The sequence below is a fragment of the Xenia sp. Carnegie-2017 genome, unplaced genomic scaffold (assembly GCF_021976095.1).
Source record: "Xenia sp. Carnegie-2017 unplaced genomic scaffold, XeniaSp_v1 HiC_scaffold_30, whole genome shotgun sequence".
Taxonomy (NCBI): Eukaryota; Metazoa; Cnidaria; class Anthozoa; order Malacalcyonacea; family Xeniidae; genus Xenia; species Xenia sp. Carnegie-2017.
This window is the reverse complement of record NW_025813494.1, coordinates 471,043-496,465: the sequence shown is the minus strand read 5'-3', so window position 1 is coordinate 496,465 and position 25,423 is coordinate 471,043. Positions and strand designations below refer to the sequence as shown.

General features: G+C 34.7%; 3 protein-coding genes and 1 long non-coding RNA gene across 4 annotated transcripts; 2 read left to right on the top strand and 2 right to left on the bottom strand.

Annotated features, from left to right (window-relative positions):
* Positions 1 to 1,442: 1,442 nt before the first annotated feature.
* On the top strand, positions 1,443 to 1,628 carry LOC124455238. Its single transcript, XR_006951784.1, has 2 exons — positions 1,443 to 1,474; positions 1,567 to 1,628. It is a non-coding gene; the product is annotated as an uncharacterized LOC124455238 (long non-coding RNA).
* Positions 1,629 to 9,442: 7,814 nt separating this feature from the next.
* Positions 9,443 to 14,466, bottom strand: LOC124455153 (trichohyalin-like). Its single transcript, XM_047005873.1, has 7 exons — positions 13,865 to 14,466; positions 12,699 to 13,019; positions 11,681 to 12,064; positions 11,403 to 11,549; positions 11,108 to 11,155; positions 10,934 to 10,996; positions 9,443 to 10,798 (listed from the first exon to the last, which is right to left on the bottom strand). The coding sequence occupies exons 1-7, from the start codon at positions 14,240 to 14,242 to the stop codon at positions 10,598 to 10,600; spliced, it is 1,542 nt and encodes a 513-aa protein (XP_046861829.1). The 5' UTR covers positions 14,243 to 14,466; the 3' UTR covers positions 9,443 to 10,597.
* A 1,534-nt stretch (positions 14,467 to 16,000) lies between these two features.
* LOC124455258 (RING finger protein 32-like) lies at positions 16,001 to 19,729 on the bottom strand. Its single transcript, XM_047005948.1, has 6 exons — positions 19,645 to 19,729; positions 19,257 to 19,464; positions 18,680 to 18,822; positions 18,499 to 18,531; positions 16,764 to 16,888; positions 16,001 to 16,208 (listed from the first exon to the last, which is right to left on the bottom strand). Exons 1-6 carry the CDS (start codon positions 19,693 to 19,695, stop codon positions 16,001 to 16,003), a joined length of 768 nt encoding a protein of 255 aa, XP_046861904.1. The 5' UTR covers positions 19,696 to 19,729.
* A 240-nt stretch (positions 19,730 to 19,969) lies between these two features.
* Positions 19,970 to 21,100, top strand: LOC124455257 (translin-like). Its single transcript, XM_047005947.1, has 4 exons — positions 19,970 to 20,078; positions 20,225 to 20,315; positions 20,453 to 20,552; positions 20,977 to 21,100. The coding sequence occupies exons 1-4, from the start codon at positions 19,995 to 19,997 to the stop codon at positions 21,098 to 21,100; spliced, it is 399 nt and encodes a 132-aa protein (XP_046861903.1). The 5' UTR covers positions 19,970 to 19,994.
* Positions 21,101 to 25,423: the final 4,323 nt, after the last annotated feature.

The window sequence follows — 25,423 nt, the reverse complement described above, 5'->3', positions numbered from 1 at the left end:
ATCAGAAGTCTTTGAAGTATGTAGAATTCATTACCTTTTGCTACGTTAGTTGCTGGTTCAACTGTGCCATTGTGCTTTTGGTCTTGGATTACTGCATTGTAATCTTCAGTTAATTTCTTTCGCTGTAATCGTCGCTCTAAAGATTTCAACCTTCTGATGCTTCCTGTTTTGTTTGATGGGAGAGGTGGATGATTTCCGCGCCATGGAAGCCCGGTCTCGTACCAACCCTCCGGTGATCGCGTTAATTGCTCTTTGAATTCGTTATACACCATTGATTGGTCTTGTTCAGCAGTGTCTGCTAGGCCCAGCACATCCAACCGGCAGAGATCTTCATAATCCTTCTGTGAAACGTGGATAGGCAACATCCTTTTACTGTCTGGTTTCACACCAGGGCTCATGGCAAACCATCCTAGTTTTGTTTTTTCTGCAATTTTTTGCCTCTCAGTTCCCACTAGTGGATTCGTGCGAGTTTTTATCCGTGCATATTCCCCGCTTCACAAAACGATATGGACAGGTAATTGAGCTTTCTGATCATTATCAACAAATTTTGCATTCTTCAGGTGTTCAAACTCTCTTTGTAAGTTTTCATAGTGTGGATTGTCCACTGTGAGTAAGTCTTGTTTCTCCAACTTGATCAACTTCACCTTCATTGAATAATCACTGTCTATTGCTTCAACTTCCCCTTTATAGATTTCCAGTCTTGTTGTTTTTGATGTTAGAAGTATGTCAACTTTAGTGGTTTGTGTCTCAATTGGTTTCACCCTCAGCATAGATGCAAGTTTACCAGATATGTATGAGCTTCCAGCCCCTGAGTCGATCAATGCACGACATGTAATTCCATTTATCTTGACAACAAGAATGGGGAAAATTCCTTCACCAGTACATCCATCTGTAGTCAACACAGTCTGACCTGTTTTTGGTGGTTCTTCTCGATTGGTGGTTCTTCTCGATTGATTTCAATAGAAGCTACTAAGGTAGGACATGCATATATGAATATTTGCCCCCCCCCCAAAAAATTATCGAGCTTGCGCCACCTGTGTTACCTTGAAATAAATCTCTTTTCACACATAGAGGACAATTGTATGGTGGAGGCTGCCCTAATCTTGATTTCATTTTTGATAGTATCTGACAAACCTCGTTTACACGATAGAACAGCTTCAACGGTAATGGTGTTTCAGTTTCGTCTGAAGCGTATGAAATGATCGACATGTTTTTCTGTCTGCTGTTGTATAAATCAACAAAGTTACAAGTTCATTACGATTTTGAACAAAAACTATTTTTGAGATAAACATTACATCTCCAACAATTTGCTTTAAAAGATTTCGTGCAAGCGTAGGACACGTCGTTCCTGGGAATTTCTTTAGTAATTTTCAATTTTGACTGTAAGAAGTATAGTTTTTAAAATGAAATTGCTTTCTTATAGTTTTAAAACAACATTAAAACTGAAGTCATGAAGAAATTTGCAAATAAACAGGTATGTTTTAGAAAATGGATAAAAGGAAAGGATGAGCGCTAAGTAAACATTTTCACATTTTTTGGATGAATTTCAATCAAACGTTTTTACAGGTTTCTTCTAAAACAATCGGTAATTCGTCAACGTCAAAACCCAAGGTCAACGATGTAAATGACAAAAAAACTAAATCCATCATTAAAAGAAAATCCATCAAATATAACTGTAAAGCTCTGAAAAAGACTTCTTTAAGACGATCATTAAGAAAGCCATCCAAAAAGATTTATACAGTGGAAGATGTGCCTGATGATGATCTTAACATTTGTAAGTACTTTACTTTTAGTGTAGAGTCATGAATATTTTAAACATCAGTTCATTACTGTGATTTGATATTTGCTTTAAAATTGTGACCAATGCAGTTGTTTTAACGATGGAGAACTTTTTCAAACAAATTTCATTGCTTTGAAGTACATCAATGGAATTATGTATGATCATTCAGTTCTTTATCCTGTGATGTAATTCTAACTTTTCTTTTTAGTTGGAGGTCACAGCTGTAGACACTGTGGAAGGATGTATACTTATCCCGATTATTTAGAGAAACATTTAAAACGATGTCCAATGCTTGTTTGTACGAATTCCTGGGAATGTCCACGTTGTGGTGGAAAGTACAGTAGTGAAGACTATCTAAATGTTCACATGAAAAATGAATGTGGAAAAATCCACCATTAAAACGACATGTGAGGGTTCAAACAGGAGAGGAACCTTATCATTGCAAACATTGTGGTAAAACATTTAGACAGCTTTCTAAATTGAATAAACATGTTAGGATACATACTGGAGACAAACCTTACCAATGTGAAAATTGTGGTAAAAGATTTACACAGCTTGGTACTTTAAAACGTCATGGTATGATACATACAGGAGAGAAACCTTATAAATGTGAACATTGTGGTAAAAGATTTACACAGCTTGGTAACTTAAAACGTCATGGTATGATACATACAGGAGAGAAACCTTATAAATGTGAACATTGTGGTAAAACATTTTCACAGAATTCTGATTTGAATAAACACCTTAGGATACATACAGGAGAGAAACCTTATAAATGTGAACATTGTGGTAAAACATTTACCCACAATAGTGCCTTCAATAAACACCTTAGGATACATACAGGAGAGAAACCTGCTCAATGTGAACATTGTGGTAAAACATTTACCCACAATAGTGCCTTGAATAGACACGTTAGGATACATACAGGAGAGAAACCTTATGAATGTGAAGATTGTGGTAAAACATTTTCACAGAATTGTGATTTGAATAAACACCTTAGGATACATACAGGAGAGTAACCTTATCAATGTCAACACTGTGGTAAAACATTTACACAGCTTTGTAACTTAAGAAGTCACGTAATGATACATACTGGAGAGAAACCTTATCAATGTGAACATTGTGGTAAAAGATTTAATAGGTCTAATAATTTTAAAAGACACATGAGGATACACACAAGAAAAACCTTATCAATGTGAACATTTTGGTAAAACGTTTAATAAGAAGAATAACTTGAAACAACACGGTAAGATCTATGCTCGTAAGTAACATTTATGATATTAATACTGTGGCAAGGGATTTACAAAGGATTGATTGAGAGTAAGGCTGACAAGAAGGAGGCCTTGGCCCTTCTAATCTTGTGAAGGACTGCCATCATGAAAAAATGAAATCCTTAGAGAAATTATGATGGAGGTAATCAGTGACGAAATTAGCCTGATCTTTTACTCCCACAATTCAAATATTTCGATGTCTTTACAAAATTGGTTCATTTTATTGTCTTCTGGTGATTGAACACAAAAATATTTACATTGTAGCAGTGAAAACGTGCTGGCTTTGCTATTGGGGGTCACGTTTTTCATCCCACCATGTAATTTAATATTATATAAATAACTATTTTATATAAATTCCTCATTACTTGTAATTTACTACTGTCTGGTGATACCTTGAGAGTCAAGACGAAACGTTACGCTAATGAATAAATATTTATTTTTTATACATTATTTTTGTATTGAATGGCTCTTTTAAAAGCACTTTGCTGGGCTTTAATATTTATAATAAGAATTCGCTTCCCGCCCAGTAGCGTGGTAGTGCAATTTTGACTGCGGAGGCCAAAGCAAATTTCGCGCCCCCTTCACTAATGAAATTTGCAGTACATGCCGCAGTACTATTGAGTCTCGATACTTTATGTTAGCCTTTGCATTTTGATTACACTCTACCGATGACTACGCTACCACTAAAAAATTAAAAATAGGTACGCGAACAGCGTAAATGACTAATATTTAAATGAAGATATGATCTTCGCACTTTGCTGGACAATTTAAGCAATCGTCTCAGGACCTGAAAAAATCAGGTGACTCAACGGGATTCGAACCCATGACCTCTGCGGTGCCGGTGCAGTGCTCTGACCAACTGAGCTATGAAGTCACACAGTGGTGAGCAGGTCAATATTGTTGGGCTCATGTTTTCTCGTGAAAGGAATGTCGTATGAATGTTTTATGCAGTGCGGTGTTTGAAATTAAATGAAGATATGATCTTCGCACTTTGCTGGACAATTTAAGCTCATGAGCCCAACAATATTGACCTGCTCACCACTGTGTGACTTCATAGCTCAGTTGGTCAGAGCACTGCACCGGCACCGCAGAGGTCATGGGTTCGAATCCCGTTGAGTCACCTGATTTTTTCAGGTCCTGAGACGATTGCTTAAATTGTCCAGCAAAGTGCGAAGATCATATCTTCATTTAATTTCAAACACCGCACTGCATAAAACATTCATATGACTAATATTTAATTAACTACATGAGAAATCACTAGAGAAGTCCGACGGTCATTTTTTTGTAATGATAACCAAAATATTATAGATCATTTATCAACAAAAATGATAATCTTGTCTCCAATTACCACCAACTAAAAGTCTGTCGTATTAGTTTATTAGCTAGCGCTCTATGGACGACTGACTTAAACGACTGAAACAAGTCGGACGTCTGTTTGAGAGACAGGCTTCAGTCAATGACTCAATAGACCTGCTAAATAGGCTAGCCATTATAACAACAGTAGCGACGTCCTCAAGAAATCTCAAAAATTTTAGCATAATGCATGATACTCCCTTCATCAACTATCCTCAACATCATAATGCATGATACTCCCTTCATCAACTATCCTCAACATCATAATGCATGATACCCCCTTCATCAACTATCTTCAACCTCATATTGCATGATACCCCCTTCATCAACTATCCTCAACCTCATATTGCATGATACCCCCTTCATCAACTATCCTCAACCTCATAATGCATGATACCCCTTCATCAAATATCCTCAACCTCATAATGCATAATACCCCCTTCATCAATTATCCTCAACCTCATAATGCATGATACCCCCTTCACTAACTTTCCTCAACCTCATAATGCAAGATACCCCCTTCATCAACTATCCTCAACCTCATATTGCATGATACCCCCTTCATCTACTCTCGTAAAACGTCATAATGCATGATACCCACAGATCTAATAATAGACTAGATAGTGCAACGGCTTACATTTCATAAGTAGTGGTTGAAGCCGGGCAAATTTACTTCCGGAGCCCCAAAGTAGTGAGAATCAATATGGCGTTGTATTAGAAAATAACTTGCAGCTAAATCGAGAGATCGGAGCACAGACGCCATATTGAAATTTGATGCGTGGGTTCAGTATATTACGTCATTATTTGTAAAACACGGCAAAACACTTGCCTAAATATATTTTCTTTTCCAAAACCAAACGATGTCGTTTATTCGTATTTTGTCTGGTAAGTGTCCGTGTAAGTATTTAAATTTATGAACACTTCATCCCATGCATGTCTCAAATACAAATGCATGAACACAACAAAGTGGAAAAAATTTATTTATTTTATATTTGCCCTGGCCCTTATACTTCGTCGTTATCATTATTTAAGTTTTCACAGTACTGGCAAAACCATTCATCGTCCTCATCGTTTATCTTGACACATTCCCTAGAATTCACATGAAGTAAACCACATATATTCTGCAGTTGAATTAGTTGAACATACATTTTGTATCTTAAGAAATTTGGCAATTCTTAGAATTTCAATGTCTGATCAGTAGTGCTAATCCCAGGGTGTGTAAACAAGTACAATCGAAGTCGTGCATAGCAATTAGTTGAAATAGTTAAATTCCCAGGAGCTATAAAGCATGTGTGCGTGTAATATTATCACCTCTAGTTGACAATATTTTATGCATTAAAAAGCTTAGAATATTGATCAGGCATTGGAATTACAATTTTCAATTGTCATTCCACATACCGCTTTTCACGAATAATAAAGAACTTAAAACGTTAAGATATTTAGCTTTATTATAGAGCAATACAATGGAAGGAGAACAAGAAAGTTGACAATGCGCAGGGGCGGATCCAGGATTTTTAATTCCTTAGTCGGAAGGGCGTGGTCGAAGCTAAAAATTCTAACGCAACATTGTTAATATGATGAATTTTAAGGACTGTTTCACCCTATATCAGAGCTCATCAGCATGCCTAGGAAATGGCACCCTCACCACGTGAAAATGCAATTCCGACATGGACAGCCTCAACGTAATGAGAAGCCATAAACAAAAAGAGAGCAGTCTGGTTTTAAGGCGCCAGATACTCGCCTTTCACACCTTTGCAACAAAGCAACAGGAGTTTGATTAGAAAAAGCGACAACGTGGGACATTTCAAAGATGTAAAATTGCTCAGTTTTCTACATCATCCCTGTCATTCTAATCCTTTAACCTCGCCCCAAGAATATGCACACACATAATCTGAATCTAATGGTTATTTTGCCGAGCTAGACAGAAAAGTAACACAAACCACCGCTAAAGAAAACGTCGAAACGCTGACCTAAACATTCAATTTCCATAAATTTTGACGATACTCCAAGCTCAAACTGATTTCTTTTATAAAAAGGTATTGTTTAGGAAAAGATAAGCTATTGACTGGTGACACAGTTAACTTATTAATTCCTTTGAGAGCATGACTCCAAATGTCAGTAACCCTGTTAATGATGAAGTTAAATATTTGGTCTTTCATAAGGTCAATTGTTCCTTCACAAGTATCACAATTAGTTAAAGTTGTTGTTATTCCCAGATCAAAACGCATATGCATTAATTAAGACCTTACAAAAGTTGAATATTTCTTGTATTAAAGTAAATGGTTTGAACTCGGGAGTATCGTTATATGTTTGTAAATGATGATCGTCCAGGTTAATAAAGTCCTGAGAAGGACTGTTTTTGATGTTGTTGACTGACGTTTCGACAACCTTAGCGGTAGTCATCTTCAGAGTCAAATGAGGAGTAAACGTCAGGTTAGCCGTATTTATTGTCTGGTTCTTACGTCATTGTATTGTGTGTACAGGAAATGTGCAGGAAATGTGTATTGTCATTGTGGATTAGTGTGAAGTGAAATATTTTATTTTTAGTTGTGATGTGTGATTTAGGTGTGACGTTTTTAGTTGTAATGTGTGGGTGTCAATTGTGTATTGTCATTGTGAATTAGTTTGAAGTGTAATGTTTTTAGTTGATCGTTTGTTTGTATTGTGAATAAGTCGTTTGTAAGGTGCCGGTAATTGCTGTGATCTGTTCAGGGGGGTTTGTTCCAAGTTGGTATACCAACTTTCTAATGTAAGCCGTTGTCTATAGTCTGTACTGTAAGTGATGCATTTTGCCGAGTCCCAGTCAATGTTGTGCTTTGTGATTCGGTGATGTTCGGCAATGTGATTAGTTTTGTCTTGTTTCTTAGTAGCTCGTTTGTGCTCAGTAAGTCTTATGTTTAAGTTCCTGCCAGTTTCCCCGATATAGGAGGCGTGGCAGTCGGAGCAGTTTATTTTGTAAACTGCACCTCGTCGTTCGTTGGGTTGTTCTATATTTCTTGTATGAAATAAAATATTTCTTGTATGTTAGGTAACTTCATCAAAACGCGCATCATATATATTTTAAGATGTAGATCGCCCGGGTGGTTAGTATAGTCCTTAGAAGGACTGTTGGTGTTGATGTTGACTGACGTTTCGACAACCTTAGTGGTGGTCATTTTAAAAGTCTAGTGACAGAAGATGTTGTATATTTGTACCATTTTCACAGAGATACAAAAGCAATTGTGCTGTGTATGACACACATAAATTGACGTTTTCAATGTTCTTTTAAAAAGTGCTACGAGAAAGAGATGAAATACTACATCCAATATTCCTAATTCAAACTTGAATAGACATATTAAAATGATGCAACACATCATACAAATAATTTCAAAATGGTTTCACGCAGGCTCAGAGGATTAACCATAGTGAAATTATTTAATATACAAAATTAAGGCTAAGTGACACGTTTGTCACTAAGATTTATGAGATATCATGACTATACAAAAAATTAGAAGCTCTTTCTTTCCTTCTCGTCAAAACTATAATGACCAAGCCTAAAGAGTCAAATTTTTACAATTTCAGTTCTAATCGCCGGTTTCCATACGCAAATTTATTGATCACCTCATCAACAGTAGGCTCTATTTCCTGATGTATTCGCATTAGTGCAAGTCCATTTAAGCGTTCTTCAACCATCGTACTTCTGTTGTAAGTTTTAAGCATGCGAAGTGCTGAAATAGAGCGTTCGCACTCACAAGAAGTAACTGGAAGAGTGGCTAGTAACCGTAGCCACTCTTGTTAGATATTTTTTTTGTTGCATCATTGCCTGGTTGCACACATGCACATAGCCAAAAACATGGTACTTTTGAAAGTGTTCATAATTTTGGAGCGATAAAGTAATGCAGTAACCCTCCTGTCCTTTTGATTGCTGCAACAAGGTTTGTCAAGTTATGTAAGTTCCTTCGCGAAGACATGCTCAAAATTTTATAGTGGATGGCTCTTTGCAGGCTACGAAATAATGGCCGCAAAAAAGCGGTTAAAAATGTCGTTTGTTTGAAGAAAATGTCGTTTTATGAATGTCAATTTCGTTTTATATAAATGAGTTTCGTTTTATAAAAATAATTTTCATAACTTGAAAAATAAATTTCGTTGTATATATATAAATTATGGTAAACGAATTTTTGTTTTCTTTTATATTTTTGCGTTTCGTTTTACAAATATAGAAAAAGTTGCCAGTACATTATTTTCGACATACGATAATGTGTTTCGTTGTAAATATTTTCGATTTTGGTAATATTGTCCATCTTGGCGCGCCATAGAAATGGTACAAACGTCAATAACAGTTCTTTGGCTGTTAGCCGTGTTTCAAGTTTCTCATGGCTGTCTTTGCAATTAATTCTAGAAGGCAATCACATCTTTTATAAGAAATGTGAACTTTTTTTAAATACAAAGCCTAAGTTACAGAACACTCTGCTTCATATATATTTCTAATGTACAGCTGACTAAGTAGTCATTGTATTCAAATAAACTGACTGCACAAACTTTGTGTATCAGTTAGACAAATTGTTAAACTAAGTGATAATATAACTCAGTACCTCCACTTTCATTCCAACATGTAGTGGCGTCGATAAAGGGAGGGCCTGGGAAGGGGGCACGTGCCCCCTAAATATTGGCTGCGATCCCCATTTGAATTTTAGATAAAAGTCTTTATATGCTTTATTCGAAATTGAAAAAGAAGCACATGGCATTGATGTAGCTCTTACGGATTTCGCACAACTTTACTGTTAAGGGAAGCATTCTATTAGCTGTGTAGACTAGTTTGCGTTGCATTTACCCTTTATGGGTTGTTAGCCGAGTGAAGATTTTAATTTCTTAAAAAAAACAAAACAATAATTCTACAATACTTCAAGTCTCTAGTGGGCAAGTAAGAACAAGTATTATTGTGATGCTCATCATGAACCACATTACACCATGTCATAGAACTTGTATGAGATCGTGGACAAGTATACTCGTAGACTCAAACTTGTAGACAGAAAAATACAAATATAGCAATGACTAAGAGTAAGGCTCATGAAAATACTGCAATTCTGAGAGTATTATAATATAACATTTCATTAAAATCAATAATCAATCTAGGTAACTCAAAAGAATCGATCATGATGATGATGATTTTACCATTATCTTCGTCCAAGTTTTACCAACATGAAGCAGTTAAACGTGGTGTCATTTCTTCATTCCTGCCATGACGATACAAACATAGAGCAGTTAAACTTAGTGTCATTTCTTCATTTCTGCCATGAAGTACATTTAAATCAATCCTTTCAATTTTTGCTTCTTCCGTCAAAGTGGACTAATTGAAGTTGAAGCCTACATTTTCATTAAGTAAGATACATTTATATATATTCGCGATAAAATGTTCATTTTTTATTTAATATTTGAGATAAAGAAGACAATTTTACAATAATATTCATTAAGAATTTGATATAAATTCAAAATATCACTGTTGTAAAATTGTATCCCTTTTCTAAAAATATTAAATTCAAGATGAACCTTATCTCCGAAGTATACTTTCTTTCAGATCGAAAGTACGGATTTTGCACAAAATTCAATGAAGCCTCTCTATTAGTTCATGGGCTTGGATTCGAAAGTTAATATGCAGCATTATTTTCATGACAGATGCAAGGTCCACACACACACACCAGACGAGATTTACCAACGTCATGCGAGCTTCAAAAATTTGCAATTATGAATTCGACATTTCAAAGACCAATTCTCCATTTTTTAAAGCACAAAGCCAAGCAGTTCTCACTTGAATAAAAAACGATGACATGACAAAAAAGTTTTTTAACTTGCAGTAGACTGACATTTGAGCCCACGATGTGGCAAAACATTTAACGCTTTTTCCCTTTTTCATTCAGATCATTAAGTAAACTTTACGTTTTACCAAAAGCTTACATTTCTCCAATAATCTTTCGTTGCCCGGGCAAATGGTCGAACTGACAGCCCTGAGAACCTGGTTTTATTAGCTTCTCTGCAATGTTCCTGTGGTTTCTCGAAAAACAGACCAGAATATTTCCCGCATTTCCTCAACAAAACGCTCATGATTTCCACGATATATTCAATTTTTGCTCATCAAAGGACTTGAATGCCTCCTTCACACAACGTCAAGCAAATATAGTTGCCAATACGTGTACACATGTTTTAAGATAAGCCGGGGTTAATCGTTTGAATATAATGAATCTTCCATACAATCTTGCACGTGACTTTCAATAAGATGATATGGATAATGTCGAGAGCAATATGGACATTCAATAAGTGTCGAAGAAGAATCTGCTGTCGTCGAATTGCCATCATGTCTTAAGTCGTTAGATTCATTTCTAGCGCTATCTGCAACAACGATCCCTGGAGATGTGAGGTTCTAAGTATAAGAAATAACGTTGCATGTTGAAGGAAGCAGGATTACATCGAGCAACAATGCATATGATGGTTGTGTTTGATTGAAACAATAGAAAACTTCACATGCCTTACATAAATATAGTGAAATCATGCTTACCTGAAATGAATTCATGCCTGCTCCTAAAGGTAATCCGAAGGCAGTTGGGAAGCTAGCTGTAGGCTGAAGTAAAGAAGTAAAAATTTAAAAATTGATTTATTTCATGTGCATATTTCAAGGTTTCAATATATCAATTGACATTTTTAAATTGTTGGTTCAAATTGTTGAACTCACCTTACGTCTCATACGTTCTTCTTGCAAAAGGCTGTTCACTTTCTCGGTCTGAAATGAAATAACAATTTAGAGCTTTAAACAAATTCTTATATAAAGCAAAAATAGTACTAATATTGCAAATGTTAGTTAATGCAACAAGGAGTATGGGGAAATTCATTTGTATGTATATATGGATTTTTTGTCCCTTTTAAACATCTTATGATTTGGCCATAACATGTTCTCTTAAAACACATCACATGAAATTTTCAGCAATAATTAAGTTCGAAAAAAGGCATGACAAATTCTTATTTCTTACTTCTCTTTCAAAGCGACGAGCAGTGTTCGTATGAGATTGATTTTCTCTCTTCAAAATTTCATTCTCTTTCTGCAGCGTCTCATTTCTTTTCCTCAATTGTATTTTTTCCTCGTTTTCACGACGGAAATCATGCTCGTGGTTTTTAATCTGTAAAAAAGGTGGAATAACGGCATGTTATTAGTCCTGTTCATGTGTAAGAAAACAATTTTTTACAAGTCGATATAAACGAAAAAAGTTTGTTTTACACTTGTTTACACAATAAATAACTATTAGCTTACTGAATCTCGCATCATGATCAACATTGCTTCATTATCCTGCTCTTGAACACGCTGACTTTCGATTTTTCGTTTTAATGATGATATCTCTTCCTCTGATTCTTGCTGTTTAGAGTTTAAGCTGACGACTTGATTAAAGAAACCAGTGCATTTTTTCTGTAAATCAGCACATCGCTTAGATACATTATTCAGTTCTTCTTCACTTTTCTCCTTTCTTTCATTTGCTTTTTTCAATTCTTCTTCAAGATGCTCACTTTTTTTTAACGAATCTTGTAATTTCGTTTCAATTTCCACAATTTTATCGTCACGACTTTGAATGAGCTTATCTTTTTCGTGAATTTCTCTTGTCATTTTTTCCACTCTTGCATTGAGAACATCTTCGTCAACCTACATATGCGATAATTTAATAAAGACATGAATAGAATGCTATCAAAACACGATCAAAATACCAACGATTTTTTCAAATACCAACGATGAATTTGTATTTTGCCGCTATTCAAACATTTGTTCGGTTCCGTTTTTTTAACACCATAAATTCGACAATTAAAACATTTTCCACAACCAAAAGGGTACGGTGCTTTCTTAGAACAAAAGATATAGTAATTTTTCAGAACCAATGGTATAGTGGTTTCTTAGAACCAAAGGTATGGTGAATTTTCAGAACCAATGGTATAGTGGTTTCTTAGAACCAAAAGGTACGGTGCTTTCTTAGAAAAAAGGATATGGTGAATTTTCAGAACCAAGGGCATGGTGATTTCTCAGAACCAATGGCATGGTGATTTCTCATAACCAAGGGTATGGTGATGAACATGAAATGGTAACTAAATTCATGTTGAAGAAAAAAACAGAAGCAAAACAAAGATATGGTTTTTAAAAAGATACATATATATAGTCCACATACTGCATTTATGTCCACGTACATGGAGTTTATGATGTTGAAAAAACATTTTATGTCTAACATTTTTTACTTTCAAAGTCCACAATCAAAATGAAATTGGTAAAAAGCAAAGACATAACTCACCCTTTTTTCTTCTTCACGAGTCACATTCCTAACATCTTCTTTCCCATCAATAACATCATCATCATCATCAAGTTCGCGCGAGGCAATTTTCTTACCTAAACCTTTGAGACGTTCATTTTCTTTTAATAGTTTTTCGGCAAAATATTGCTTGGCATTCATTAACCTTTCTATTCGAATCTTTTCCGTTAGGAGATCATTAACTTTTATCATTAGTTCATTGTCCTTGCCATTCAGTATTGACTGTAATTCATTGATTTGGTAATTCAACTGGCTTATTTCATCTTGAAGTCGAATCACCATTTCATATAATTCTTTGTTTTTCTGTTAGCATGAATGAAGATACAAACTAAAATCTAGTTAACCATATAAACCAAATGCTGCAACAATGACCAACCTTGCAAACATTTTGGTGCTCCATGATTACTATAGTAAGTCTTAGCCAAAAAATATTTATTCTTAACATAGACCTTACAAATGCATTGTAAGCCCTTTCAAGGAGCCATAGGTGCCCATTTTTTCGACCATGTACAGGGGCAAAGCTAAAATGCTAATTGGGGTTAGGGGTGAATAAACATATGTACAGCTCTCAATTAGCATTCTTATCCAACCATATATTGCATATTTCCAAGGTTTAATATTGCTGCATAAGGAACGAGATTTTCTAAACTCAAGAGTGTGCAGGGTAACATGACGTGGGCAGAAAAGTTGTGTCCACCTCCCCCTCCTTGTAATAGTACAAGTAGGAAGGGTGTGAAAAAGCTAAGGAGTTGGTTGCATTTCCTTAACAACAATAGAACAATGCTTGATAATATGCTGACCTACAGGAATTATTGTTATAACAAGAATACACCCTATTGAGGAAATGTACAATATTGGAACCGGTAAGACAGGAAAAAAAAGGGAAATAGCCTCTGAATCTTTGAAAGTGAAAGTAAACAAAATGCATCATGGGAACGGGGAATCCCAACAGAATATTTTAAATTTTAACGATATTTTCAACCAAGGAAAGCTGTTCTTTATAGTTAAATTTCTCGGTATCATACGATGTATTCTCTGGAACATTCACAGCATAATTAGAGTTAGAAATAAGCGAACTATAGCTAGATTAAAGCAATTTTTTAAAATTCCAAATCAATAGTCAGTATTTGAAGACATAACTAACTTACTAAAGCAATTTTATCGCCACCCAGACCTGTGGCGACAATGTGATCCAGTGCTTCCCTTAATTTCATATTCTCCTGAGTAATTCTGTTGAAATCCTTCTTCGATATTCCAGGGTTTACGACATCGATTTTAAACGCCGATTGTGGTCCAATGCCTAGTTTTTTCTGCAAATACGCAATCCTTGCCTCTGCCTTGCTGAGACCCGTCTCGAAGTTCTCTGCTTTTGTTTGCCAGTGAGCGCGTTTCTCTTCCAATTCACTGCAAATGCGAGTCAAATCTTGTACACCTTTCAAACGTTCATTCTTAACCATAAGTTCACGATGTTGCATAGTTATCACACGCTTCAAATCATCAACGTTTAAATCTTTTACAATCGACATACTTTACACTGTTAAGATGATATCAAAAGGTTTCTGTTAAAATGTCTGCAATTTTATACTCTGCAAATATAAATTTACCCTCATTAATCAATCACCTCTACAAAAATTCCGAAAGGCTTACGCTTGTAGCACAGAGAAATGTATCTTTCAATGTGAAACAAAGCCCTTAAAGCAAAGGGAACTTGTGAGTTACGTGCGGTTATAGACCGCGACACATTAGACGATGCCTTCACTTTTATGACTCATCAGGGATTGGCCTTGAACGGTTGTCAAACCAATCAAAACTTTCAAATAACGATTGTGTCAGGGGAAACCCAAATCTCCAAAGCGTCAGAGCAGGAAAATCGAGCAGGACTTATATGGTACGTTTCATTAAATATTTTCAAAAATATTTCTCACCTCCAATAACTATCACATGCATCTTTTGAGTTAGTTGACCAGATCTTTTTGTGCGATTGATTTTGATATTTTTGTGGTAATTACCGATTTTTTACCACAAATCATTTTTGCTGAGTAAGATCAACTCTCCAGAAATTTCAAAGATGTGGCGTAAGTAATGTAAAAATGCTGTAATAGATATTTAGGATTTGAAAAAAAGTATATTTTGTTTCTTTTTCTATCTTCATTGTCTTCCTGTTTCAGTGTTTCTAAATCTTTCGAATAAAATATTTCTAATTATATAAATTTACATAATTCTTTGTTCCTCGTATCATTTATACAGAAGTACAAATTTCGTCTCTGATTTTTTTAAGACATGCAGAATTCTGACAATTATTTTTTAATGAGTTTCAGTTTTCGGATATGATGCTAGATGTGGATACTCAGAGAACAAAATGCACTACCATCTGCTTATGAAATTTATTATTGAGGTGAAAACTGTGTTAATCATTCAAATTATAGTCCACTTTTATTGCAAACATAGGAAAAACAAAACAAAGTGAAAAAGAAAGGTAGAAGTATTAAAACTACAAATGAATTATAATTTATAAACACCATTGGAAGCATAAGTGTTTTAATGATTATTTGCATTTTGCCCAATTCATATATCAATACAACAAAATCAAAATGTGCTACAACTTTACAAGTATTTGATGCAGTTGCACTTCAGAACATCACAAAAAGGTTACTTAAAGTAATTTTTATACAATATTGTTTGTTTTCATTTGCAAGATATTTTTAAAACCGTAAAGAATTCATCCTATTAAATTATAATCAAATTTTTTTCTTTCGATTTAAACTTTTTGTTTAAAAAATTGACGAACATGTAGCGTCATGCATTATGCGTACGATGAAACACAGAGTAACACAGAAGCAATATGAAAAATGACAAATGACAAATAGGATAACACCAGTGGCATTATCAATACTATTTGCGTTTCGACTGAAACAAAGATTTTTTTATAAAAAAAAGTCAACTAAAGTCAAAGAGAAAGGGTTGTAATACAGTGAAAATATCGCGTTTTAGGTTGACTTAAGGTAAAAGGTTGTTGAATTCCACTTTACTCCCTGTTTCCTATAGTCAAGATGTAGTGTACTGTTCGATTGTGATAACAGTGCTAAGTGATTATTTTCTGTCTACATAATGTAAGCCATAGAGAGACGAGTAATGCACACGAAACAAGAAAACGTAGCTAGTTACAACGATCAAGTTACGAAAGACACACGGCAAACAAAACAGCAAATTACTCAAACATATAGCTGTGACCAATTTTTAAGTTTTTATCAAACCTCTAATCTTAATATCATATACTACTTCTTCTACAGAAAAATCTTTGAATACTTCTCTCCCCTCACAAGCATCAGTTGTTTTGCATTAGAAAATAACAAAAAATAAGTGTATTGTTCCAATGCGGAAACCTTTTCTTCGAAAAATTTTTTCCTCAACAATGGGTCATTTGGTGGAACTGTCTTCCTTAATTTGACGTACCACGACCGTATAACATAACCACGCCACCTTGACTGGATTCTAAATTCAAATAAGACACCTTTATCATGGCTAACGTTGCGAATTTAATTGATCACGTGCGTTGCATTCTGAACATTCAAGACATAAAAAAGTTTTAGTCCGAACTTTTGAAAAAAATTTTAGTCCGAACTTTTGAAAAAAGTTTTAGTCCGAACTTTTGAAAAACGTTTTAGTCCGAACTTTTGAAAAAAGTTTTAGTCCGAACTTTTGAAAAAAGTTTTAGTCCGAACTTTTGAAAAAAGGTTTCTAAAAAAGACCAAAGTCAACGCAAATTACCGTGACCAAAGGTGTGCAAAAACAAAACATTTTGTAGTTGGAGCCCATAAATAAAAAAAAGGACTCGATAAGTGCATAAGGATTTGCTTTTTATGAATAACAATTACAAAATACCAGTATCATTAAAAGAATGCCAGAAAAATTGGGAAAAACAGAAAATTAAATAACACAACACCATATCACCATAATAAAAATTCATACTAAACCTGCCGAATTTTTCAGGGTTTTAACTGTTTAAGGGTTATTTATTTAAAGTTTGGAATGTGCTCAAAAACTCACTTGATTGCACATTTATGTCGCCACAGTTTCCGACCTTCGTGTATTAATCGCGTTTCATATTGTTCCTTTCGGCACATAGGACATGTTTTCCCACCAGAAAATTTTTCAAAAGCTCGAAGACAAACCTAGTACACAACAGACAGTAAGTTTAAAATATTTTTCACAAAGCTTCTGGGTACTTTCATATTTAAGACATCATTTCAATGCACAAAAATTTACTTACCATAAAGACATCTAATTTAGGAATAGAAAAGCATTGAAAATCATGTTTTACCGAGTATTGGACAAATAACTAAGTAAATTGCTTTCATAAAAAAATTTGGGTACAGGAGATCAACGTGTTGTTAAAGTCTGGGAGTAAAATCATATTGTGTTCAATCTTGGATAACATTTTGTAGATACTCAATATAAATATTAGAGCCAAACACATAATTTCTAAAATAGCCGTTATGGCTGGTTTTGAGGTAACTTCCGTCTTGACAAACATTCCCTTGAATGAAACAATCATCTGTAATCTACTATTTACATCATCTGTGATCTACATCATCATTGATTTCCTTTTAAGACTACATCAACCATCAACACCCCAATATCAATTTCACCTCTGAGACGGAAAATAATGGAAGATTGCCAATCTTAGACATTGATATTTACCGCTCAAACAGTATATTCACTACCTCTGTATATCGTAAACCTTCATTCATCGGTCTTCTCACATACTTTCACAGCTTCATCTCACTTCCCTACAAGCGCAACTTAGTCTTTGACTTATTACACCGCATCTTCAACCTCTGCTTCAGCTATAAGAGTTTTCATGCTCAAATTGAAACCATCAAAAAACTATTCAAGCTCAATTGCTACCCTACACATATGTTTGACCGCAATATCCGCTGTTTTTTTGACATGAAATTGGAACAGACATCATCCTTCTTTAGTGTTCCAAAGAAAATAATGTATTTCTGTCTCCCATTTACAGATTTACAGGCTGTCACTTCCTATAAATCCACACACAAATCAATCGTATCTGCAACGCTGCTTGCTTTCTCTCATCTTAATGTCAGATTTGTCTTTATTTAGCTGCCCCACACAAATTTCTTCATTTTTTCCATTTAAGGATAAAATTGCCAAGTCTCTAACATCTAGTGTTATCTATTTACACATGTGTATATTCTCTTCCATGTCGTATGTGTGTCAACCCACACGCCTCTTATATCATAATCACTGAGCACTTTTGAATTTCTCCTATTACTGGAAAACGCTATACTAACCCCTGTCAAAGATTTTTTCTCAAACTGATCTCTCTAACTATCCTGTTTATTAAGACCAAAACCTCTCATTCTGCTCTGACATGTTTGACCTCATGATCCATAAAAGCCTCCTCATCTTTAAACTAAAGCCATGACTTAACGTCCAAGGCAGCTCCATCCCTCTTGAGCTTTTTCACTCCTCTCCCCTCCACCCCAAGCACTACACCACATATCACTTTGAACATCCGCAGTGATCTGATACCTCTTACTATGTAAATAACTATAAATATCATAATCATTATCAAAGTAACTATGTCTAACTTGACATTAGTGGCTACAGTTTATTTTGCTTGACCCTCAATTTGTTAACGGTTTCCCACAAGTAAGTAGCCATAAGCAATGTTTAGAATGATGTATTTTGTATTTATCATATGTTTTAATGAGCAAAAAACAAATATTATTTGTGTTAAGAATCATGATAAACTCACCAAATGAAAAACGTGAGAACAAGACAACAATACCTAACAAAGAAAACACAAAATTGGATTATTATGCAAAATTTAATTGTCATTCACGATTACAAATTTACCAGTCAAGGCAATATTTATATAAATACTACCAAAACTAAGTCTTTGTACGTATCTGCCCTACTATGTGTAGTCATCCTACCTGGCTTTGATCTCTAAATTCCTCTTTACAAATGACGCAAGGTTGACCAGAATCATTTCTTTTGTTAGACTTTGTTTTAACATCCCTCCATTGTTTGTCAGTAAGGCGAGCTGATGGAGCTTCAACCAATCCAAGTTTTTGAGCTTAAAATATCCATGAAACCAACTCAGAACACATTGATTAACACAAATAGAAATATACAAATGCTTTCATGTTTGTACATTGTCTAGGTTAGAGCTGTTAATATTGCAGTCTTGTGAAGACCTATAGGTGTTAGTGACTGACATTTCAACATCTTTCACATTTGGAGGTTACTACAGCTAAAGATGTAGAAGTATCAGTCACAATCGATCCTTTTCAGGACTGCATTGACTTGGATGATCTACAACTACAAACAAATAACCATACTCACAAATTCAAACCAATCACATTATACATATGGTATGTTGGTTTCATGAAAATGAGCATGTTCTATGCATATAAAATTGTCAGTGCATGTAATTTTATACAAAAAGTTTAAAATTTACAAATTGAAAAACAAATGATTACTGAAAGAAAGTATTTTTAACATACATACCTAAGGTAAGTGGCTTAGGTTCTTCATCAAGAACATACTCTTTATTACTGTCATTGTTAGTAGAGCTTTTAAAGGATCCTTTCTTTGTCTTTGAAAAGTTCTTAGAATTATATTTATGCTGCTTGACTTTGCTATTCCATGAGTCTTGAAGGGACAATGATTTAACCAAGTGATCTTGTAAAGCCACTGCATTCAATACTGTCCTGGACTAGCAAAAGAATATAATAAAATCTTTGCAAGAAATCAAAGCCAATGTAGTAATATGAATCAAATAATAGACTATAGTTTTTTCATCGTGATGTAGCCTAGAAAAAAGCATATTCAGTCATATAATTATATGTGCTTTTTCTGAAGCAATGATTTATCAAATTCTTCAAGAAACACATACTTTTGAATATTTATCGACTGAAGACAACTTGCTTGAGCGACTCATAGTCATTAAACATAAATATTTCTTCTATAGTTAGTTATAAGGTAATAAGTAAATAACATATCCAACATATTTGTTTGAATGAACAGTTATCTTTTCCTTTTCACAAATAGAAGAATAGACAAAAAAGACAAACTACATCGATTGCTTCTGGAAAATTGAATCCATAAGTATCCAGCAACTGTATTCTATCGAAATTGAAGAAAGATAAAAAAATAAGAACTTTACATGACTCTCAAACCACAACGAGCTTCCTTCCTGTCGCTATAGAGATAATATTTGTTCCCAATCTCTTGGATGGAGAAATTATGGAAGTCAATGCTGGTAATAAAATAATAGCAATGTTTTCCTCTATTCAAACTTATGTTGACGAAGAGCAAGATATACGTGAGGTACTTCTATCTGTTTTGATTCTTTGAGCTTGGAATGCTCCAAACCCCACGATAACAAACACGATTGCAGACTGCCATTTTCCCCACGGTTCATGCATTTCCTGTGGTCAAAGATGTTCAAAATTACTATTTTTACCTCTTTATAGAAAATTGCTATAGCTGCTAGAAATGTTGAAAAGACAACAAGAGAAATTTTTGCTATCTTGCAAGCTGTTCATCATAACCCACAATCAGAAAGCAAGTTAAAATTTTTCCTTACAAGACATTGACTTTACGATTATAAAATCTCAGGCATCATTGTTTAGTCAGTGCACTGTAGCTCGAATAACTTAGTTGTATCATTGCTATTAAACTTTTTCATCTAATTATTGTAGAAATATCTGGAATTTGCAACCAGGCTGAAGATAAGTTCTTAACACTGAAGTCACAATATTCTGACCTTACACAAATTATACCAGCTGGACAGTACTATAGGTAATTAATAAATTCTGTAATTAATTTCTTCAATCACCCCTCCACAGTGACATCCTTTCCACAAAATTTCTTCAATCACCCCTTACAGTGACATCCTTTCCATAAAATTTTTTCAATCATCCTTACAACAGTGACATCCTTTCCTCTAAATTCTTTAACTCATCACTCCACAATGACATCCTTACCACAAAGTTGCTTCAGTCACCCTTCCATACTGACTTCCTTTCCCTCACCCCTCCATTCTGACGTCCAAGTAACAAAATTGTTTCACTCATCCTGCCAAAGGGACGTCTTTATCACAAAATTTTCTCAGTCAACACCCCAGAGTCCTCACCCTATCAAAGCCCTCCATAAAATTGCTATTGTTATTAATTTCTTTTGGTTTTTGTTTTCAACCAATAAACAAGGCACTATGTATCTTTAGATTTAACGACCTTTGGAGATTTGTGAATCAAAAAGCATGTTTTCTTGCTTCTCTTCTATTTTACCTGAAGTTTAACAAGTTGATAACACGAGAAGAGGTTGCTAATATTTTGGGAGGTAAATGAATAATTAACAGCATGAATTAAATTGTAGTACAATTTGTTTTCTAACTTGTAAGGTTTTATCAAAAATATTCAAAGTTTTTAAGAAGATTGAGAGGGTACCATTTAGACCTTGATGATTTTCTAACTGGATTATTACTTATGGCTAACGAGCTGGTATGTGTATAAAGACATGGGAAAATACCTAGTCTGTAATAAAACACAAAACAACAGCATGAATACTAAACATTTTATGTTAAAATGTTTGTTTATTTATTGTAAGAGTTTCTATTGTTTTGTTTTATTAAAATACATTTTGCCTGCCGTTTATGGAGTTTGGTATTGACTGAAGGTTAGAGTTTGAGTTTCTGCATTCGATTTTGTGCTAAGAATATAGACTGGAACAACGCACACACTGACTTTTCTCTCAAAATGCTTTGTTTTATTACAGTCTAGATTATTGCAAGATATTTTTTAAAAAAACAAACAATATTGTATAAATTAATTTGCAAGATATTTTTTAAAATATGAGCGACGTCACAGTTTTCTGTCATGCAGTCTGAGCGATGACATTTAAAAAATGCAAACGTTTTGACAGTTGTCGGGTAATTTCAATGAACAGTGAGCACAAAACACTTTTTCAGATTTTGAACAAGTTTGGTGTAAAGAATATTAAATATTTATCATTATTTCAACTACTTTAATAATCTATTTCATTGTGTCTATAAATTTGTGAGGCTGCCCACATAAACACAATGCGTACCTATTTTGAATTGCTGTATGCAATCATCACTGCTAACAAATCTCTACCGAGCACCATATAAAGCATGTACGCAATGCGTACCTATTTTGAATTGCTGTATGCCACCATCACTGTTTACAAATCTCAACCGAGCACCATATAAAGCATGTACACAATGCGTACCTATTTTGAATTGCTGTATGCCATCATCATTAGTTACATATCTCCACTGAGCACCATATGAAACATGTAGACAATGCATACCTATTTTGAATTGCTGTATGATACCATCACTGTTTACAAATCTCAACCGAGCACCATATAAAGCATGTACACAATGCGTACCTATTTTGAATTGCTGTATGCCAACATCACTGCTTACAAATCTCCACCGAGCACCATATGAAACATGTACACAATGCGTACCTATTTTGAATTGCTGTATGCCACCATCACTGTTTACAAATCTCAACCGAGCACCATATAAAGCATGTACACAATGCGTACCTATTTTGAATTGCTGTATGCCATCATCATTAGTTACATATCTCCACTGAGCACCATATGAAACATGTAGACAATGCGTACCTATTTTGAATTGCTGTATGATACCATCACTGTTTACAAATCTCAACCGAAAGCACCATATAAAGCATGTACACAATGCGTACCTATTTTGAATTGCTGTATGCCAACATCACTGCTTACAAATCTCCACCGAGCACCATATGAAACATGTACACAATGCGTACCTATTTTGAATTGCTGTATGCCACCATCACTTTTACAAATCTCAACCGGGCACCATATAAAGCATGTACACAATGCGTACCTATTTTGAATTGCTGTATGCCATCATCATTAGTTACATATCTCCACTGAGCACCATATGAAACATGTAGACAATGCGTACCTATTTTGAATTGCTGTATGCCAACATCACTGCTTACAAATCTCCACCGAGCACCATATAAAGCATGTACACAATGCGTACCTATTTTGAATTGCTGTATGCCAACATCACTGCTTACAAATCTCCACCGAAACATATAAAGCATGTACACAATGCGTACCTATTTTGAATTGCTGTATGCCATCATCATTAGTTACATATCTCCACTGAGCACCATATGAAACATGTAGACAATGCGTACCTATTTTGAATTGCTGTATGCCAACATCACTGCTTACAAATCTCCACCGAGCACCATATAAAGCATGTACACAATGCGTACCTATTTTGAATTGCTGTATGCCAACATCACTGCTTATAAATCTCCACCGAGCACCATATAAAGCATGTACACAATGCGTACCTATTTTGAATTGCTGTATGCCATCATCATTAGTTACATATCTCCACTGAGCACCATATAAACATGTAGACAATGCGTACCTATGTTGGATTGCTGTATGCCATCATCACCAGCACAATCTCCACCGAGCACCATATAAATGTACACAATGCGTACCTATTTTGAATTGGTTGTATGCCAACACTGTTTACAAATCTCCACCGAAAGCACCATATAAAGCATGTACACAATGCGTACCTATTTTGAATTGCTGTATGCCATCATCATTAGTTACATATTATCTCCACTGAGCACCATATGAAACACATAAAATAATAATGTACCTATTTTGAATTGTATGCCACCATCACTGCCACAAATCTCCACTGAGCACCATATGAAACATGTACACAATGCGTACCTATTTTGAATTGCTGTATGCCACCATCACTTTTTACAAATCCACCAAGCACCATTTGAAGCAAAAGTTGTTTGCTCAATTGGCGTTTATTCAGTAAGAAAACAGCCTGGAAAACTGTTACCTCGTTTAAATGTTTTCCAGCAGCGGTTTTCATATCTTTACGCCCGATCATCCCATAACCTTATTACTAATATTGAAATGATAATACTCAGAGTTATTTTAGATATTTGAGTTTTCCCATTATAGAACCATATTAAATTTGTAGAAGGTAAAGGGATTACAGTATGAAAGACATGCATTACTTATATTGTCCTGCAATATAGCGTATGTAGTATGGATCTATAAAACTAATAGTAAAACATGAATAAAATCCAGCATTCACCTTAAATTTTGAATAAAATTGACTGCCCTTCATTTACCTTTTAAGTGCACCTCTACATAATAAATAAATTAAACTCTGGACTCACTTAACTGTGAAACCTGGTGCTATATGCATATCTAATAAGATTACTTATTGCCTTATTGATTAGAAAACGCATTCGACTAGTACTGGCAGCCATCATGCCAATTGACAACGTACATGCAACATCAATCCACATTGATTACTGGAGAATGAGACCAAACAAAACAAAAAACGCATCCCACGAAGGGTTAAGAAGCCACATGCATTGTTCAAACTGCAAAAAGAAGAATGTCTCTTAAAGAGCACCATCCCAATAAATATTTTCAGTAGTTACTGACAGAAACATTTGCTTTAAAAGCTTTCATAAATACGAGTTCTCCTTTTGATGTTCATTGAATCAACAAAATTGTTAGGTGAAACGCCAGATCCCAATCTTGGGCATAAAGAACTAATGGAAAATCGCTCCCCAAATAAATTAAACTGCGAGGGAGGGCTCTTCAGGTAATCCTTTCTGTCACCTGTCTTATAAAATTAACATTACCTTCCCTATCAGCTGGAGACAAGATCCAGGAGCAAATTATCTAGTTAATTCTTTCCTTTCACTATCGATAAAGGTCGATATCTGAAACAGGTACTTACAAAATATTTACGAATATTGGTTTAAATAATTCAAGTATGTAAAACGCAAGTTTGGGACCTTTCCTCTTAGATCTGAGCCTTCAACACCGTGACTACTTTCACTTTTCTCTGACTTTTAATAAGACGACAGTAAGGTAACTCACAAGTCAATAGCCAATTAGCAAGGAGACTTGTATCCATCAATCGTACTCAACAGCTGTTGTTTAAAATTTAGAACTTGCTTTGCCTGCATGAAAAAGTACTTTAATGTCAGCTCAGCGAAGACGAACCAGCTGTTTTTTTCTAAGAGAAATTAATTACATTTGAACAAATCTTGTGTCTGTAGAGTCAACAAAACTTTGAATGTACATCGTTTGGCTATGATCAATGACTTACCGAAACTTGAGAGGAATCTTCAATTTAAGACTATTTAGTATGCACTGCTACCAAAATATTTGTACATATAGAATATTGAAATCATCATTGACTCCACAATCTTTCATAGAATGACAAGGCGTTATCAATAAAAGCTTGTCACTTAAAGCTTATGCCCCATAGTCATTTGCTTATTCTGTAATGGCCAAACATAACCAAAATATGAAACAAGATAGACCTTTTTAACAGATGATATTTATTTGCGCATGCGCAGCAACTACTCTAAAACTGTGGCTACTTCTCACACACTCACAAACATAAAATTACTGTCGTATCTTTTTGTCTATGCTAACACCAAACTTTTAGATTATTTTTCCAGTATACTAAGATGAAATTGACATTGGGTTTAACTCAAATTCGATGATCACCGATTCTTTAATATAAAAGAAAAATAATAAATCGCGTGCACTGATTGATCTAGCTTGTTTTATAA

Bases quoted from the DNA above. Each gene is read 5' to 3' on its own strand.
- LOC124455153 (XM_047005873.1), bottom strand. From the start codon at position 14,242: ATGTCGATTGTAAAAGATTTAAACGTTGATGATTTGAAGCGTGTGATA. The intron at 12,065-12,698 runs GTGAGTTATGTC...TCGCATATGTAG, and splicing joins CTCGTGAAGAAGAAAAAAGG to GTTGACGAAGATGTTCTCAA. The intron at 10,799-10,933 runs GTAAGCATGATT...TCTTATACTTAG, and splicing joins CAGGCATGAATTCATTTCAG to AACCTCACATCTCCAGGGAT.
- LOC124455258 (XM_047005948.1), bottom strand. From the start codon at position 19,695: ATGACTATGAGTCGCTCAAGCAAGTTGTCTTCAGTCGATAAATATTCA. The intron at 18,823-19,256 runs GTATGTATGTTA...GGATATTTTAAG, and splicing joins ACCTAAGCCACTTACCTTAG to CTCAAAAACTTGGATTGGTT. The intron at 16,889-18,498 runs GTGAGTTTATCA...GTTGTGTACTAG, and splicing joins GTTCTCACGTTTTTCATTTG to GTTTGTCTTCGAGCTTTTGA.
- LOC124455257 (XM_047005947.1), top strand. From the start codon at position 19,995: ATGGAAGTCAATGCTGGTAATAAAATAATAGCAATGTTTTCCTCTATT. The intron at 20,079-20,224 runs GTACTTCTATCT...ACCTCTTTATAG, and splicing joins AAGAGCAAGATATACGTGAG to AAAATTGCTATAGCTGCTAG. The intron at 20,316-20,452 runs GCAAGTTAAAAT...TAATTATTGTAG, and splicing joins TCATAACCCACAATCAGAAA to AAATATCTGGAATTTGCAAC.